Genomic DNA, 18763 nt, shown 5'->3' on the forward strand with positions numbered 1-18763 from the left:
TTAACCAGGCCTCTAGTCCTATATAATAAAAGGCTAATATGCAAATCGACTGAACAGCGGAACAATAGGTTGCTATGATGTGCACTGACCACCAGGGGGCAGACACTTAACGCAAGAGCTGCCCCATGGTGGTCAGTGCACTCCCACAGGGGGAGTGGTGCTCAGCCAGAAGCCCTGAGCTGGGCTCACTGCTGGAGAGGGTAGTGGCGGTGGCAGGAGCCTGTCCCACCTTTGAGGCAGCACTAAGGATGTCCAACTGAGAGCTTAGGCCAACTGTCCACAGGCCTAAGCCATCAATCGGACATCGCCCAAGGGCTCCCGGACTGTGAGAGGGTGCAGGCCAGGCTGAGGGATCCCCACCACCTGAGGACATTAATTCCATGCACCAGGCCTCTAGTATATTATGAGATGATGAACAAGAAAAAACTATCAATTATGAATAAAAAATTATTAATAATCCTAGAAGCTAAAGTAACCATATAAAAATACTTATACATGACAAGATGATGGATATACTATGAAAGTAATATAGAGGTGTCAACCATACAATAATTTTAGCAGATCTATCTCACTGTGCTCCTGAATGCAACAAGATAATTTAGTGATTGCTGCTGAAAGAACTTACCCTATTGACACACATCTCTAAGGCCTGTTTGATATCTCTGTTCCTCAGGCTGTAGATGAAGGGGTTCAGCATGGGAGTTACTACTGTATACATGACTGAAGCAATTATGTCTTTGGAACCCCATGATGAGGAGAAAAAGTAAACACCTATAGCTGTCCCATAGTATAAAGACACCACAGAGAGATGGGAGCCACAGGTAGAAAAGGCTTTAAGGAGTTTCTTAGTGGAGGATGCCCTCAGCATGTTGATCCCTATATGAATATAGGAGCCCAAAATAATACCAAAACACAAAAAGAAAATCATTCCTCCCTCAGTGAATATGACCAGCTCATTGAGGAAGGTGTCTGAACAGCTCAGCTTCAGGAGTGCAGCGAGGTCACAGAAGAAGTGGGTAATGGTATCGTCACCACAGAAAGACAGTTGGACCAAGAGGAGGGTGTGCAAAAGGGCATTGCCACAGGAGAGAATCCAGGAGCCAGCCACCAGAACAAGACAGAGCCCCTCCCTCATGATGGTGGTGTAGTGCAGAGGCTGACAGATGGCTACATACCTGTCATATGCCATCACAGCCAGAAGGAAATTGTCAAGACCAACAAAAAGTATGAAAAAATACAACTGAGAAATGCATCCCCCATAGAAGATGGATTGTTGCCGAGTCTGCATGTTCATGAGCATCTTAGGGACAGTGACAGATGAAAGAGAAAGGTCAGAGAAGGCCAAGTGGCTGAGGAAGAAGTACATGGGCGTGTGCAGGCGAGAGTCCAGCCTGATGAGCAGGTTGATGAGCAGGTTGCCCAGCACCGTGGTCAGGTACATGCCCAGGAACAGGGTGAAGAGCACGCCCTGCTGCCCTGGCGGGATGGGGAGCCCCAGGAGGAGGAACTGGGACACGCTGCTCTGGTTCTCAGGCCTCATGCTGCTCTTCTGTCTGCTGGGGATGAAGAAGGCTTGGGAGTCTCAGGAACCTGGAAAGGATGAACGGGACATCTCATCTCATACTGTCATTATTGGGAAAACCATTCATTTTTAAATACTTTCATATTAATTTCTCACACCTGTGGAGGTATGGCTCTTTCCTCTCTCCCAGTCTGGCTCCAGGAAAACATTGAACCTCCAAAGTAGTCACAAGACCTCATCACATAGAAGAGGGGTTCGCTGTTTATTCAAATATTACTTTTAACATCACGTCTGTTTGGAACCTCAAATAAGGACTGAAATGCAGCTGTGAATAAGAGAAGCAAGGTGCCCACCTCTATGAGTTTACATCTTGATGAGCATGAAGGGATCATTCCACTCCAGGCCAGTACCAAACCATAATAATTCACTGTGGCAGGAATAGAAGGTGAGCCCCTGCAAAGTGGTGTGGGTTGTTTCTCCCTGAAAGTAACCTAAGACTCCAGTGCTGAGTGGGTGTTGTTGGAGCATTGTCAGACCTCCTGTGAACCTGCCGGCTCCCACTGACCCTCAGTTATAAACTCAGGGACACTCTGGAAATGGGGTGGGGGGCATTAAAACCCAATTGATGCCAGATTATCTCCAAAACCAGAAGAGTCCACAAAGTATCTTTCATAATACTGCTGAACATTTAGATGAACATTTGGATACCAGGCTAAGGACTTTACTTACATTTCCTAATTAAATCCACACATCAGCCTTACATTCCCAGATTTTAAAACCTCTTCACAGCTGCTCTAAGGATTTGTATTCTTTGACCTATTTTAGTTTTTAAGAAACATAAATGAGACAAGTTCTGTAGGCACACAGCAGTACAGCAGGTACAAAATGGTGCACAAATATGCATGTTTATATTAGTATCTATTACATATGTGATATGTAATGCTTATAACTTGATATATACACACATAGAAGCAATATCTGGGGTCTTGGAACTTCTACAGACTTTCATGGGATTCAGTCTAATATGTCTGTGTGATCAGAAACCATGCTCTTAACTGTTACACCGGGAAACTTCCCTTTTCTTGCTTAGGAGCCAAGCACAATATATTATTTTAGAGCTGTGAGGACCCAGAGTTGTTGAAAAAATTTTTCTTCCCATTGCTAGATAATTATAGTCCTTCATATTTATGTACATTCCAACTGACAAATAATTCTCAAATACATTAAGGTCTATTTATGCAATAACTATTTACTGAGGGCCTCTGTGAGATTCACAAAACTTGTATCATTCTCCATTTTATAGATGTGAAAGTGAGACCAATGTTTTATATAACTTCCCCAAGGTCTCATCATTATTTAATGGTAATTCTTCCCAATTCCTTCACACATCATGATGCCTGGAGTTTATGGTTTGTTTGTTTGTTTGTTTGTTTGTTTCCCCGGGATATTGAGTAAAAACAAAAAAAGGTTGGAAACGGCTGAGCAACTCAGTCACACTCAGGTACATAAAAATGATAACATAACTATTTCAAAAAACAGGGTGTTGCTTAGACTTTGAGTATCTCAGGTAATGGTGCCCCAGAAGGTGGCCACTTTAGGAAATACTTGAGTCATGGATACAGATCACACACACACACACACACACACACACACACACACACACACACACACACACTCTTGTGATTTGAGATTGTAAGTCACCCCGACCAAATTTCCATCCTAAAGAAAGAATAGCCAACATATGGTTCATCTCATATATACTCATATGCATACATACAAGTCATAAATAACTCAAAGTTAAATATACACACATACAATAATACACCTCTTACCACAAAACACACTCACAATGCACATCAACACACCTGCTTCATGATGCACTTGGTGAACACTCATCTCACAACATATACATAACTCAAACACTACACTGACTCAGCAAAATCACACAATACCACAAACAATTCAAAAATCTTACAAGAAACACACCAAAATACATATGCACAACCAGACACACTTGCTACAACAAACAGTATACACTCTCCTATTAATGAGAGTGTATTAACGAGCTTCCCTCCATCTGACCTTCCCCTTGCTGGGGGAGGGCAGTCAGCATGGGGCAATTAGGCCTATTCAGTCACAGGCACAGTCATTAAACCAACACCAACACCCATGCATATGGTCACACACACATGGTCACATCCACACACAGAAAATCCAATAACATAACTTCCAGCTCTCATACACAAAAGTGTCACCCACAGGCACAGCTCACTATGCACCACACATTACTGAGCAGAGGTCTGAGCTCCCTCTGAGCTGACCTTGGTTCCTTATGAGGTCGGCATCTTCTTGTCCAGCAGCACAGACCACAGTATCACTCCAGATGCTCAGCTGTGATGCCAGTGTTTCCGATCACAGACATGAATCAGGAGTCCCTAACCACACACCAGGAGGCTGAGAACTTGGTCTACATACACTAAAATGAGACTGTGAGTCAGATCCATAGCACATATACAGACAACTATCAAACAGCACATATACAAGTGTATACAATACGTGCACACACACAGGGCCATGGACTCAGAGTCTCACACATGAACACACTAGCACACAGGCAGGTCCATCAGCAAAGGCAAATTTCCAGCTCCTCTCACCTGGGCTCATTGGTGAGTTCAGACACCTTCTGCTGCATATTGTCGCCCATCTCCTCAGGTTTTCTTCAGGAGACCTAACATCTACACACATAGAAGCAATATCTGGGCTCTTGGAACTTCTACAGACTTTCATTTTCCTTATCCGGCTCCAGAGAAATGAGTCCACAGATGACACTTAACTGCTAATGAGAGACTACAGCCAAGTCCCCAAGCTTGTGGCTGATTTCTGACTACCCTTTGGGAGCTGTGTGTCCAAGAGCCAGAGGGACTGGAGTCCTAGGGGACAGTGTCCCTGATTCCAGTCATGCCCTGGACTGCTTTGTTCTTGGGCATTGCTCCAGCTGGGAAAAAACATTTTTCAACTTTCTATTTTGAAATGATTTTAAAGATATAGAAAAGTTGTAATAATGATATTAAGAATTCCTGGTCAATCTTCAGCCAATTCCCCAATGTTTAACATTCTACTATGTTTACCTTCTCTGTGTGTATATGTTTATATGTATGTATGTTTGTGTGTATATTTCAGGCTTAGATTTTTAGCTGATATACCACAGTGCATATTATCAGAAGGCATATGATAAAGATTCCAAGGCTAGTGTTTTTATCCTTTTTAAACAAATTTTCATAAAAATTTTATTGTTGAAAGTATTACATATGTCCCCCTTTTTTCCCCGATTAACACTTCTCTTTTTTAATATATATTTTTATTGATTTCAGAGATGAAGGGAGAAGGTGAGAGAAATAGAAGCATCATTGATGAGAGAGAATCACCGATTGGCTGCCTCCTGCACACCCCCAACTAGGTATTGAGCCTGCATCCGGGCATGTACCCTTGACCCGAATCGAACCTGGGAGCCTTCGGTCCCGAGGCCAATACTTTATCCACTGAGCCAAACCGGGTAGGGCCAGATCAACCCTTCTTGCCTGCCCCCACTCCCTACCCAAGACATCACCATACTAATATCTGGTCCATTGTTTATGCGTATATGCATACAAGTTCTTTGGTTGATCTCTTCCCACCCACCCTCCCATGCCTACCTTCCATCTGAGATTCAACAGTATGTTCCATGCTACTTTGTCGCTGGATCTATTTTGTTCATCAGCTTATTTTGTTCATTAGATTCGACATTTAAGTGAGATCATGTGATGCTTGTCTTTCTCTGGCTGTCTTTTTGCTTGGTATAATACTCTGCAGGTCCCTTCATGCTGTCTCAGAAGGTAAAAAATCCTTTTTTTTTTTTTTTTTTTTTTTTTTTTTTACTGCTGTGCAGTATTCCATGATGTAAATGTACCACAGCTTTTTTATCCACTCATCTACTAGTGGGCACTTGGGCTATTTCTGGATCTTAGCTATTGTGAAATGTGCTGCTGTGAACATAGGGGTGTATATATTCTTTCTGATTGGTGTTTTGGGTTTTTTAGGATATATTCCTAGAAGTGGAATCACGGGGCCAAATGGCAGTTCCATATTTAATTTTTTTGAGCAAACTTCATGTTGTTTTCCATAACGGCTACACCAAGCTGCATTCCACCAGCAGTGTATTAGGGTTTCCTATTCTTCACATCCTCACCAGCACTTGTCATTTGTTGATATGTTGATGGTAGCCATTCTGATAGGTATAAGGTGATACCTCATTGTAGTTTGAATTTAAATCTCATCTCTCTGATGATCAGTGACTTTGAGCATTTCTTCATATGTCTCTTGGCTATCTGTGTGTCCTCTTTGGAAAAGTGTCTATTTAGGTCTTTCGCCCATTTTTAATTGGATTGTTTGTCTTCCTTTTGTTTAATTGTATGAGTTCCTTATATTTTTTGGATATTAATCCTTTATCAGATGTATCATTGGCAAATATGTTCTCTTATACAGTAGGCTCCCTTTTCATTATGTTTATGGTTTCTTTTGCTGTTTAGAAGCTTTTTATTTTGATGTAGTCTAATTTGTTTTTCTCTTTTGTTTCTCTTGCCCTAGTCGATATCTCTGCAAACATAATGCTACAAGTGATATCTGAGATTTTGCTGCCTATGGTTTCTTCTAGTTTTTTATGGTTTCATACTTATATTTAAGTATTCTATCCATTTTGAGTTTACTTGTGTATGGTGTAAGTTAGTGGTTCTTTCTTTTTTATTTTTTATTTTGCATGTATCTGTCTATTTTTCCAGCACCATTTATGTAAATGACTGTCTTTACTCCATTGTATGCTCTTACTTCCTTTTATTACTTCGTCCTTTCCAAGTTGGATGCCTTTTTTTTTTCTTGTCTGATTGCTGTGGCTATTAAAATACCAATACTATGTTGAATAAGAGTGGTGAAAGCAGACATCCCTCTCTTGTTCCTGTTCTTAGGGGAAATGGTTTTAGTTTTTGCCCATTGAGTATAATTTTGGCTATAAGTTGATCATATATGTCCTTTATTATGTTGAGGTATGGATCCCTCTATTCGCACTTTGCTGAGTTCTTTTTAATCCTTATTGTTGAAAGTATTACAGATATCCTCTTTTTTCCCCCAAGGACCCCTTCTAGTTTGCCCCCTGCCCTCCCCCCCAGGACTTCACCATGCTGAGTTTTTATTAAAAAATGGGTGTTGGAGTTTGTCAAATGCTTTTTCTGCATCTATTGATATGATCATGTGGTTTTTGTCTTTCAATTTGTTTATGTGCTGATATTTATTGATTTGCGAATATTATACCAGCCTTGAATCCCTGGATTAAATCCCACTTGATCATGGTGTATGATTTTTTAATATGTTGCTGGATCCAATTTGCTAGTATTTTGTTGGGGATTTTAGCATCTATGTTCACCAGGGATATTGGCCTGTAATTTGTTTTTTTGTTGTGTCTTTATCTGGTTTTGAAATTAGGATAATGCTGGCCTCATAAAAAGTTATCCTTGAATAGTTAGCTAAGGTAGTATGTGCCAGATTCTCTACTGTAAAGTTGACATTTTTAGTTACTATTTTAACCTTATAATTAGTAGGTATCATTTAGGTACATATTTTGATACTATATAACCATGAAATATTTGCTTATTGAAATTTCAGCTGTTATACTTAACATCCATTAGTGATTTTCATATGAGAAAATTATTACAAATGTGGTGGCCAAATAGTGATTGTTCCAATTCTATCATTTTTTATATATTTACTAGAGGCCCGGTGCACAAAAATTTGTGCACTCGGGGGGAAGGGGGGTCCCTCAGACCAGCCTGTGCCCTCTTGCAGTCTGGGACCCCTCGGGAGATAACGACCTGCTAGCTTAGGCCTGCTCCCGGGTGGCAGAGGGCAGGCCCAATCCCTAGGTGCAGCCCCTGGTCGGGCTCAGAGCAGGGCCGATTGGGGAGTTGGGGCGCCTTCCCCTGTCATGCACAGAGCATGGCAGATTGGGAGGTTGCGATGCCACCCTCAGTCATGCTCAGGGTAGGGCCGATTGGGGGGTTGGGGCACCACCCCCTGTCACACTCAAGGCAGGGTCGATGGGGAGGTTGCGGCGCCACCCCCAATCACGCACAAAGCAGGGCCCATCAGGGGCGTTGGGGCTCTGTACCCTGTCATGCATAGAGCAGGGCAAATCGGGGTTGGGGCACTGCCCCCTGTCACGCACAGAGCAGGGCCCATCAGGGGGGTTGGGGCTCCATACCCTGTCACACACAGAGCAGGGTCAATCAGGGGGTTGAGGAGCTCCCCCCTGTCACTCACAGAGTAGGGCCCATCAGGGGCGTTGGGGCTCTCTACCCTGTCATGCATAGAGCAGGGCCAATCGGGGTTGGGGCACCGCCCCCTGTCACACTCAGGGAAGGGCGGATCAGGGGGTTGGGGCGCCGCCCTCTATCAGCCACAGAGCAGAGCTGATTAGGTGGTTGGGGCGCCGCCACTGTCACACTCAGGGCAGGGCAGATGGGGAGGTTATGACTCTACCCCATCACACACAGAGCAGGGCCCTTGGGAGGGGGGAGGTTGGGGCGCCACCCTCTAACACCCACAGAGCAGGGCCGATCAGGTGGTTGGGGCACCGCCACTCTCATACTCAGGGCAGGGCCAATGGGGAGGTTATGGCTCTACCCCATCACACAAAGAGCAGGGCCCGTGTGGGCCCCGCCCCCTGTCACACACAGAGCTGCAGGGTGATCAGGGGTTTTGGGCGCTGCCCCTGTCACCCTGATCCCGGTGCCGGGAGGCATATTACCCTTTTACTATATAGGATAGAGTCCTGGTGCATGGGTGAGGCTGGCTGCTTTGCCCTGAAGGGTGTCCTGGATCAGGGTGGGGGTCCCCACTGGGGTGCCTGGCCAGCCTGGGTGAGGGGCTGAGGGCTGTTTTCAGGCTGGGACTGAAGTTCCCAACCGCTCCTCTTTTTCTTTTTTTTTTCTTTTTTATATTCTGGGCCAGCTTTAGCTCTGAGGCCTCAGCTGCTGAAAACAGGTTTCTGGCCTTTGTTTACCATCTGTATTTCATACAATGTTGCGGTCCGGCTGGCTGAAGCCCCGTTGAGTAAAGCAGGTTTCTGGGGTTTTTTTAGCTTCTATATTTGCAACATAGTTACTTAGAGTTGCAGCTGAGAGGCCGGCAAGTCAGGCGGGGAACGTTCGAGTCCTGTCACTGAAGCAAGCAAGCCCCCCTGTTCGCATCAGCTGCCTGGCTGCCGGCCACCATCTTGGCTGCCAGTTAATTTGCATATCTCGCTGATTAGCCAATGGGAAGGGTAGCGGTCGTACGCCAATTACCATGTTTCTCTTTTATTAGTGTAGATTAGTTGTATTCTCCTATAAGAAGGAACTTGCTCATATTCTTTCTTGCTTGCTTGCTTGCTTTATATCATTATGGATTTGTGTATTCTTATTCTTTAAGTTCAAATCCATTACTGTAGTTATTCATTTTGAAGCCTTGGGTGTGTTTATTGCCTTCAAGGATTCCAAATTATCTCAGAGAAGGCAACTGGGATTATATATAAAAGAAACTCAAGGAATAAAAACTAGCAATATGTCCATTTCATCAAGGTTGCCCAGTTTGTTGGAATAGAATTGTTCAGAGTATTTTATTTTTGTAATCCTTTATATTTCTGTGGGGTCAGTTATTACTTCACCTGTTTCATTTCTGATTATGTTTATTTGAGTCCTCTCTCTTTGTTTCTTGGTGAGTCTGGGTAAAGTTTTACCAATCTTCTTTATCCTTTCAAAGAACTAGCTGTTATTTTATCAATCTTTTGTATTGTTTGTTTTTGTGTTGTGGTTGTTTCTGTCGCTGTGCCATTTATTTCTACTCTGGTGTTTATTATTTCCTTCCTTCTACTTACTGTAGGCTCTTCTTGGTCTCTTTTTAATTCTTTAAGTAGAGAACCCTTGAAACCTTACTATGAACTCTATATCTGATAAATTGCTTGCCTCCATTTCATTTAGCTCTTTTTCTGGATATCCCTCCTGTCTGTGTATGTTTTTGTTTGTTTGTTTGTTTTTGTTTTTTCATTTGGGCCCTGTTTCTTTGTCTCCCCTTTTTGGTTGTTTATTTGTGCTTGTTTCTGTGTATTAGATAGAGTTGTGATGATGCCCCCTTCATGGTGTGGTCTTATATAGTAGGTGTTTCTTGAGAACCAGTGGTGCAATTGCTTGATTTCCTGAGCTGAGTGCTCTAAGAAATGGCTCTTGTGGGTTATGTGTACACTCTGTTGCAGATGAGGTTTGTTTGCATTTTGTTAGTACAGTTAACCCTTCAGGCTCAGTGATTATAAGGATTAACCTCCATCACCTTGTATGAGACACTGTGCAGGGACTACCCCCAGAGGTGGTGTGTGCCCAGCAAGGTCTGTTGCATTGCGATCCCCCTTTGGGTGTGCAGCTTGTATTGCTAGTTGGGTCGAGCTTCTGTGTAGTCTGAGGCCCACCCCTGGTTGTGTTAGTTCAGGGTCCACTTGGGAGCCATTCAGGTGCAGATCACTGTCAGACATTGTGTGTAACAAGTCTTGGGCTAATGTTCTGTAGCTACAAAACTGATCACTGTTTGTATCTGCATATACTGGACCTGTGTGTGGGTGGGTGGCCAATCTGTGTAAAGGGTGAGCTTCTTTCTGGTTAGAGCTGGGGACCATTCTGTGATAGGACCAAGGCTCCCTATAATCTTCCTCCACCTGTCAGCTACTCCAACTAGCCCCTGAGGTTGCCTGGTCTTCCTCCAGAGCCTTTTCAAGAGGGACTATAGGGTATACTCAGGTTAGCCAAGATAGGGCTTGTGTGGACCCTACTTTGGGATCATGCATGTGAGGGGAAAGTACTGTATTCTCTACTTCAAACCCTGAGACTTCAACTCTAGCTCCCTCTAGCACAGTGGTTCTCAACCTTCTGGCCCTTTAAATACAGTTCCTCATGTTGTGACCCAACCATAAAATTATTTTCGTTGCTACTTCATAACTGCAATGTTGCTACTGTTATGAATCATAACGTTAATATCTGATATGCAGGATGGTCTTAGGTGAACCCTGTGAAACGGTCATTCGACCACCAAAGGGGTCACGACCCACAGGTTGAGAACCGCTGCTCTAGAGGGACTCAATGCAGGTTCAGGTTGCATAGACAGCCAACCCTCTACAGGAGCTTAGCCATCAAACCTAGGCTCAGGGGGATAGATCAAGAGTCTCTTCTTGAGGATGATGCTGGCCCAGCCCACAGGAGGAGGCTAAGCACTTTCTCCCCATTCCAGACAAGAGTCTCCAAGGGTCTCACACTTTGAATATCCTCACTGTGAACCAGTCCCCCTCCCTAAACCCTCCCAGCGGGAATGTCTGTGACTGGGCAGGGATGATCCAAACACTGTCCTGTTGGGAGTGGTGCCTGCAACCTTTAGGAGGGTGATGGGCACTTCTCCTTCTCAGGGAAAAGCAGGCTAAATTTGCAGGGGAGCTTGGATTTGCCTGCCCACAATGTAGCCACAGAGCCCAGCATTTGCTTGTCTGTCTCCCAAACAGAAGCCTCCCCAAGAGACACAGTCGAAAATTCCAGGTCTGAACATATCCCTGGCACCACCATGCTGCCCAACCAATCAGGACAAAGATGAAAAGCAGCCCTGTGTGGCTCTCTGATCTCTCCACATTGCCATTCTCAGCTCCATTTAGGCTCCAAACCCTGCAAATCAGGCCAAAATCCAGCTCCACTGAGCCTCAAACCTAGCAGGACAGGATGAAAATTCCAGGTAGCCACTCCTCTGTCCTGCTGAATGCAACAAGATAAGGCAGGCCAATCAGCTCAACAGGTGGACGGAGGGGCATAGACTGTGTGCTGGAGGTAGAGGAGCCTGTTCCTCTTTCCCACTCCACAGTTTAGTCCCTGTCTGGCTTTCAAGAAAATGAAAGCTAAGGTGGTCTGCCCGGTTCTGTACAGAAAAGCCTCCATGTTAACCTTGTGATTAAGAGTTATCATTTGTAAATAATTTGATATTATATGAAGATAACTTTTTTCTTTTATATACACACATATATACATATATTATTGATTTCAGAGAGAAAAGCTTTCAAGAAAATAAATGGCTCCTTTGTCTTCTGGGTGTAGCGAGCAGACCCCTCCACATGACCTGAGTATGGCTGTGTGGCCTCCCTAGCAGTCAGAATTTGGTGTGAACTCCTGTCTGATAACAATAAGAGTTCAATTTCCCTGGGGTGATATGGTCCAAATCTCCCAGATGGACAGAATACCCCCCACCAGATGCTACTCGAGCTCCTCTTCCTGACTCTGTTGCCCAGGGTTGGGGATCTCTGTGTGGGGTTGAGACCCCTTGCTCCTAGAGGGAGTGAGCTTCACAACTGCCATATCCCTCACCTCCTCAGCCACAGTCCCACCTGTGTGCGGGGTTCTCTCTTTCGAGGTCTTTACCCTTCTTACAAGTCTCTATGTGGCCTCTTCTATACTCCTTAGTTATAATTTTTCACATCAAGTATCCTTCAATTGTCCTTTCAAGTTGATTTCCATGCAATTTAACTGCAAATCTGGTTGGGGACTGGTAGCAAGTGAGCACAGATTCCAACTTCTCAGCAGCCATCATGAAATCTCTAGTGTTTTTATTCTTGATCGGTGAGCTAAGGTGGTCTGCCAGGTTCTCTACAGAAAAGCCTCCATGTTAACCTTGTGATTAAGAGTTATCATTTGTAAATAATTTGATATTATATGAAGATAACTTTTTTCTTTTATATACACACATATATACATATATTATTGATTTCAGAGAGAAAGCAAGAGTGAGAGAGAGATAGAAATATCAGTGATGAGAGAGAATCATTAACCAGCTACCTCCTGCACACCCCACACTGGGGATCGAACCTGCAACCCAGGTAAACTTTGACTTCCAGGTTCATAGGTCAATGCTCAACCACTAAGCCACATGCACAGGCTTCAGTATTTTATTTTTAATTGAGACATAGACAAAATACTGGGTTCAATACTGACTTCGGGTACCTACTTTATTTTCCATTTTAGTCAAATTTTGTAGTTAATTTTAAATGTAGTTAGGTTCATCTGATTTGTTTTATTCAATTTTGCTTTATTAACCACCTTTAATATTTATGTTTTACTTGCAAAAGACAACATAGTCAAAACTACACAAATAATTCTACTCATCTTCTCATCTCTTCTGCCCCATCTCCTGTAGGCTAATGATTTCATTAGTGTCTATTTATTTATTTATTTTAAAGCCAATAATACAATTTTTTATTTTGCTTTAAGAAGTTATATGGATTTTAAGGAACTTCAGAAAGGAAAAATGAAATTGTGTAAGAGTACAAATATAAGTATTTGTATATACACACACGTATAATTACATACATACCACAAATTCCTATACCTATATGTTCACATTTTTAGTGTTTCATATTCCTTCCTCTGGATTTGAATTACCTCTTGGCTTGATTTTAGAGAGGAAGGGAGAGGGAGAGAAAGAGATAGAAACATCAATGATGAGAGGGGATTATCAATTGGCTGCCTCCTGCACGCCTCCTACTGGGGTTCAAGCCCCCAATGCAGGCATGTGGCCTTGACCAGAATCAAACCTGGGACCCTTCAGTCTTCAGGCCAACGCTCTATTCACTGAGCCAAACTGGCTAGGGCTTCTAATTTATTATTCTGGTGCATCTTTCTGCTCAAATGGAAAACACATGTATATTTTATTCCCCTTCACTTTTACATAAGAAGTAGCAAGCTATAAATACTCTTACACATTGCGTGTTTTTTTTTCATTTAGCAATATCTATCTATAAAAGCCTAAGCGACTGTTATGACTGGAATGAGTCAACCAGTTGTTATGACATGCACTGACCACCAGGGGGCAGATGCTCAATGCAGGAGCTGCCCCTTGTGGTCAGTGTGCTCTCACAGCCAACCTCCAGTGGCCGGCCAACTTCCAGCGGTCCCAGCTGGCCAGCATCCCATGGTCCCTCCCCCATTCCAGCCAGCCCTGATCAGCCCCAATTAGGCTGGCCTGCTAACCTCCCACGGTCCCTCGCCCCTGCCCCCGCTGGCCCCAATCTGGACTGGGCGTGATAGCCCCAATGTGCCCCAATAGCCGGTCAGACCAAAGGACCCCAACTGTGCATTAATTCGTGCACGGGGCCTCTAGTATTCTAATACTTCTCCACCGGGCCTCTAGTATTCTAATATTTCTCCACATTTATTCATAGATATCTTTGTTCAGTTTTCCAATTGAAAATACTCAGTTGATGTTTTATAGAGTTTTCTTTAATGGTCATAAAATGAGATATGGATGATATGTGTCCTAAATGCCACTAAATTGTATACCTCAAATGGCTAAATAGAAAGTAAGAAGTGATGCCTACATACAGCTGAGAAAAGAATTATAAAATAATAATAATGTATGATTACTAAGTTAATAGAGGGAAAATGGAATTGAATATATATATTTACTTAAAACAGAGAAAGACAAGAGGAATATATGTCAAACAGATGAATCAAATAGCAAATATAGTAATAAGGAAACAATAGATGCAAATGTATTATGATTAAATCAGATGTACATAGACAATATTATCCAGAAATATAATAATTATTGCTTTACATAAATGAACAATATCCAGCATTACATTTTTAACAATGCACACCTGACAGCCATAAGGACAAAGAAAAGTTTAAAGTGATGGAAAAGAAATACCATTTAAACAATAACCACAAGAAAGCTGCATCTTGACTATACTATACTGTACTGTACTATGTTATACTAGTATCTATATCTCTATCTTATCTATATCTGTATATGTATGTATATATATATATATATATATATATATATATATATATATATATATGGCTAATCTAAAAGTGTTACCCTTGGGAATTCAACCAGGTGACCTGGAGCTTGATCACTGACTATGATGTGCACTGACCACTAGGGGGTGGCGCGGAATTAAGGAAGGCCCCGGCCAGCATCCAGTAGGCCCTGATCGGCCCTGATTGCTGGCCAGGCCTAGGGACCTTACCCATGCAGGAATTTCATGCACCGGGCCTCTAGTATTTATATAAAGTATTTATATTAATATCAGAAGTAGATAAGGGTGTTCAGGTAGGAACCCATTACAACAAACTCTTCCTAATTATAAAACTAGTGGTGTGCTCTTAAATGCATTCCTAAAAAGTCTCTTTTTCTAACAGCCTTGCTTTGCAGCACATACCAATTTTTATAGTGTAATTATTATCATGACTGATTGCAGTCGACCAACATAATTAGCCAGAAGCCAACAAAAGCCAGCATAAAAACAATCAGTTCAAAAAAAAGAAAGATCGCCAGGCACAGATCATGATGCTAAATAAGTGAGTGTTCTACAACATAAAAACATTAAAAATGGGTGGGAGCGAAACCAACGACTGGCTTGGAGTAGCAGCGTCACCACGGCTGCCGCGGTTTCTCTGGCCAGTGTCTCTCCCTCCAGTCTACAGCATGAGGACTATCTTTGTGAACCTCTTCAAGGGCCTTTTTGGCAAAAAAGAAATGCACCTTCTCATGGTGGGCTGGACGCTGCGGGGAAGACCACCACCCTGTACCAACTGAAGCTGGGTGAGATTGTGACCACCATCCTTATCATTGGATTCAGCGTGGAGACTGTGGAGTATAAGAACATCAGCTTCACCCTAACCAGTTTGGCTCAGTGGATAGAGCGTCAGCCTGAGGACTCAAGGGTCTCAGGTTGGATTCCGGTCAAGGGCATGTACCTTGGTTGTGGCACATCCCCAGTAAGGAGTGTGCAGGAGGCAGCTGATCGATGTTTCTCTCTCATCGATGTTTCTGACTCTCTATCCCTCTCCCTGCCTCTCTGTAAAAAATAAATAAAATATATTTTAAAAAATTTTAAAATCATCATTCTCCCCTTTAAAAAAAAAAAAAAAAGAACATCAGCTTCACTGTGTGGGATGTGGGTGACCAGGACAAGATCCGGCCTCTGTGTCATCACTACCTCCAGAACACACAAGGTCTCATCTTTGTGGTTGACAGCAATGACCAAGGGCGTGTGTACGAGGCTTGAGAGAAGCTTATGTGGATGCTGGCAGAGGATGAGCTCAGGGATGCTGTCCTTCTCAACAAGCAGGACCTCCCTAATGCCATGAACGCAGCTGAGATCACAGACAAGCTGGGCCTCCACTCCCTGTGCTACAGGAACTGGTCCCTTCAGGCTACCTGTGCCACCAGTGCGGACGGGCTCTATGAGGGACTGGACTGGCTGTCCAATCAGCTCTGAAACCAGAAGTGAGCCGAACTCCTCTCTTCCCCCTCACTCCCTCCTTCACCCTGCTTTCTTCTCACGTGGCAGATGTGCCCCTGTGGTGTGAGTGCCAGAAGCTGTCTCCATGGTTGGTCCCAGTGTGCTTCATCATGCTGTACTTGTGCAGACGCAGCCTGCAACCGGGTTTTTATTTAATGTAAATAGTTCTTGTTTCCGATGAGGCAGTTTCTTTACTCCTAAGCAATATTACTCAGTTTTTCTTATTGTAAAAATAATAAAATAAAAATAACAGAATCAACCCACTGTTTAGTACTGAGAAGGGATTTTAGGCACCTGGGGCGGGGCCTCTAGGAGTTGTTGTAAGATCAGCAATGCTCCTCCTCTGGACTTTAAATCTGTGTGGAGATCCATTTTGGTGGTTGGTTTTTAATACAATCTCAGTGCATTTTTTATAGTATAAATACAAGGTAAGGAGACACTTGAACACAGAGAAGGGAGAAATGTGCTTAGTGTGGGTTCTGCAGTAATGGTTTGAGTCCAGTCTGCCTGTGGTCTGTCTGCCATCTGGAGCGTGCAGTGGGCAGAACCAGCCACAATACATTCTGCATGGTCACTTCCTGTCCCTGATTGGCTTTGTCTCTCTGGGTCATCTGCATCCCATAGCATTCGTGCTGTACTTGTGCTTACACCACTGCCTATGGGGGTGGGCTCGGGGGTGCGGCCACCACTCAGACCCCTTTGAGGGACCCCAGCCTTCACTCTGGTCAGTGTAGATCAGCATAGGTGCTTTGGTGGGACCACTCAGGCCAGAACAGGAGGCCTCCATGGTCCCTACACACACTCACTTGCGCCAGGTTGTCTGGGTCTCACCAGTAGGAACACCGAAAGGTGACCAGTCATCTTAGAGCCTAGCTCCTCAGAGCCCCTGTCCACTTTGTGCTTTCACTTCCTCACCTGCAAGGGTCAGATTGACATAAAAAACAACAACCTCTACGTTTTTCTTTTGTATTTTGATAAACACTGAAGAACCTAGAGCTGTTAAAATTTATCTCGGGTAAAACCTCAGAACTGGTTTATCTGGTATCATGGAACCTCTTACTGCTTTCAATACACAATTAGTAATAAAAAATGTTAAAAATGCACAAGCAAAAAAATGACATATCTCAAAAAAGAGACAAACCTGCAATTATGATTGTGTAGCTTGTTTTGCATAGGATTTTGTATTATCTTATAAGAGATGATGAATAAGCAAAAATTATCAATTGGGAATAAAAAATTATTAACACAATTAGCAAACATGAGCTAGTACACATATAACAATGGTTATACATGACAAGAGAATGCATATTCTAGGAAAGTTATATGGAGGTGTCAACCATACAATAATTTTAGCAGATCTATCTCCCTATGCTCCTGACTGTAACAAGAGGATTTAGTGATTGCTGCTAAAAGAACTTAACCCTATTGACACACATGTCTAAGGCCTGTTTGATATCTCTGTTCCTCAGGCTGTAGATGAAGGGGTTCAGCATGGGAGTAACTACCGTATACATAACTGAAGCAATTATGTCTTTAGAACCCCATGATGAGGAGGAAAAGTAAACACCTGCAGATGTCCCGTAGTATAAAGACACCACAAAGAGATGGGAGCCGCAGGTAGAAAAGGCTTTATAGAGTCTCTTAGTGGAAGGGACCCTCAGCATGATAGTCCCTATACGGATATAGGAGCCCAAAATAACACCAAAACACAAAAAGAAAAGCATTCCTGCCTCAGTGAAAATCATCAGCTTATTGAGGGAGACATCAGAGGAGCTCAGCTTCAGGAGCGCTGCAAGGTCACAGTAGAAGTGGGGGATGGTATTGCTAGCAGAGAAGGACAGTGGACCCAAGAGGAGGGTGTTCAACATGGAATTGCCACAGGCAGTAATCCAGGAGCCCATCACCAGTAGCATACATAGCCCCTCCCTCATGATGGTGGTGTAGTGCAGGGGGTGACAGATGGCCACGTACCTGTCATATGCCATCACAGCCAGAAGAAAATTGTCAAGACCAGCAAAAAGTATGAAGAAATACAACTGAGAAATGCATCCCACATAGGAGATGGATTGTTGCCGAGTCTGCATGTTCCTGAGCATCTTAGGGACAGTGACAGAGGAGAGAGAAATGTCAGAGAAGGACAAGTGGCTGAGGAAGAAGTACATGGGCGTGTGCAGGCGAGAGTCCAGCCTGATGAGCAGGATGATGAGCAGGTTGCCCAGCACCGTGGTCAGGTACATGCCCAGGAACAGGGTGAAGAACACGCCCTGCTGCCCTGGCGGGATGGGGAGCCCCAGGAGGAGGAACTGGGACACGCTGCTCTGGTTCTCAGGCCTCATGCTGCTCTTCTGTCTGCTGGGGAGGAAGAAAATGTGGGAATCTCAGGAAATTAAACATGATGACCAGGACCATTATATCCCATACTGTCATTCTGTGGGAAAACCATTTTTAAATACTTTCATATTAATTTCTCATATCTGTGAATGTATACAACTTCCCTCCATTGTAGTCTGGCTCCAGGAAAACATTGAACCCCAAAGTAGTAAACAGACATCATCACACAGAAGCAAGAGAGGGTTCACTGTTTTATTCAAACACTAGAGGCCTGATGCTGGAATTCATGCACAGGTGGGGTCCCTCGGCCTGACCAGAAATTGGGACTTATCAGGGGGGCCGGCTGGCCAGCGGAAGGGGCCATGGGAGGTCAGCCCACTGCGGGGAGGAGCTTTGGGAGGTTGGCTGTGGGAGCGCACTGACCACCAGGAGGCAGCTCCTGCATTGGGTGTCTGCTCCCTGGTGGTCAGTGTGCATCATAGCGACTGGTTGACCAGTCGTTCCAGTCATTCCAGTCGTTC

At 43.7% G+C, this 18763-nt stretch overlaps 1 protein-coding gene and 1 pseudogene across 1 annotated transcript; one reads left to right on the forward strand and one right to left on the reverse strand.

Annotated features, from left to right (window-relative positions):
* Positions 1 to 598: 598 nt before the first annotated feature.
* On the reverse strand, positions 599 to 18247 carry LOC132212292 (olfactory receptor 1J4-like). The gene is made up of 2 exons (XM_059657724.1): positions 17751 to 18247; positions 599 to 1541 (listed from the first exon to the last, which is right to left on the reverse strand). The coding sequence occupies exons 1-2, from the start codon at positions 18245 to 18247 to the stop codon at positions 599 to 601; spliced, it is 1440 nt and encodes a 479-aa protein (XP_059513707.1).
* LOC132212296 (ADP-ribosylation factor 1-like) lies at positions 15032 to 16096 on the forward strand (annotated as a pseudogene).
* Positions 18248 to 18763: the final 516 nt, after the last annotated feature.

This window comes from Myotis daubentonii, chromosome 11, assembly GCF_963259705.1.
Source record: "Myotis daubentonii chromosome 11, mMyoDau2.1, whole genome shotgun sequence".
Taxonomy (NCBI): Eukaryota; Metazoa; Chordata; class Mammalia; order Chiroptera; family Vespertilionidae; genus Myotis; species Myotis daubentonii.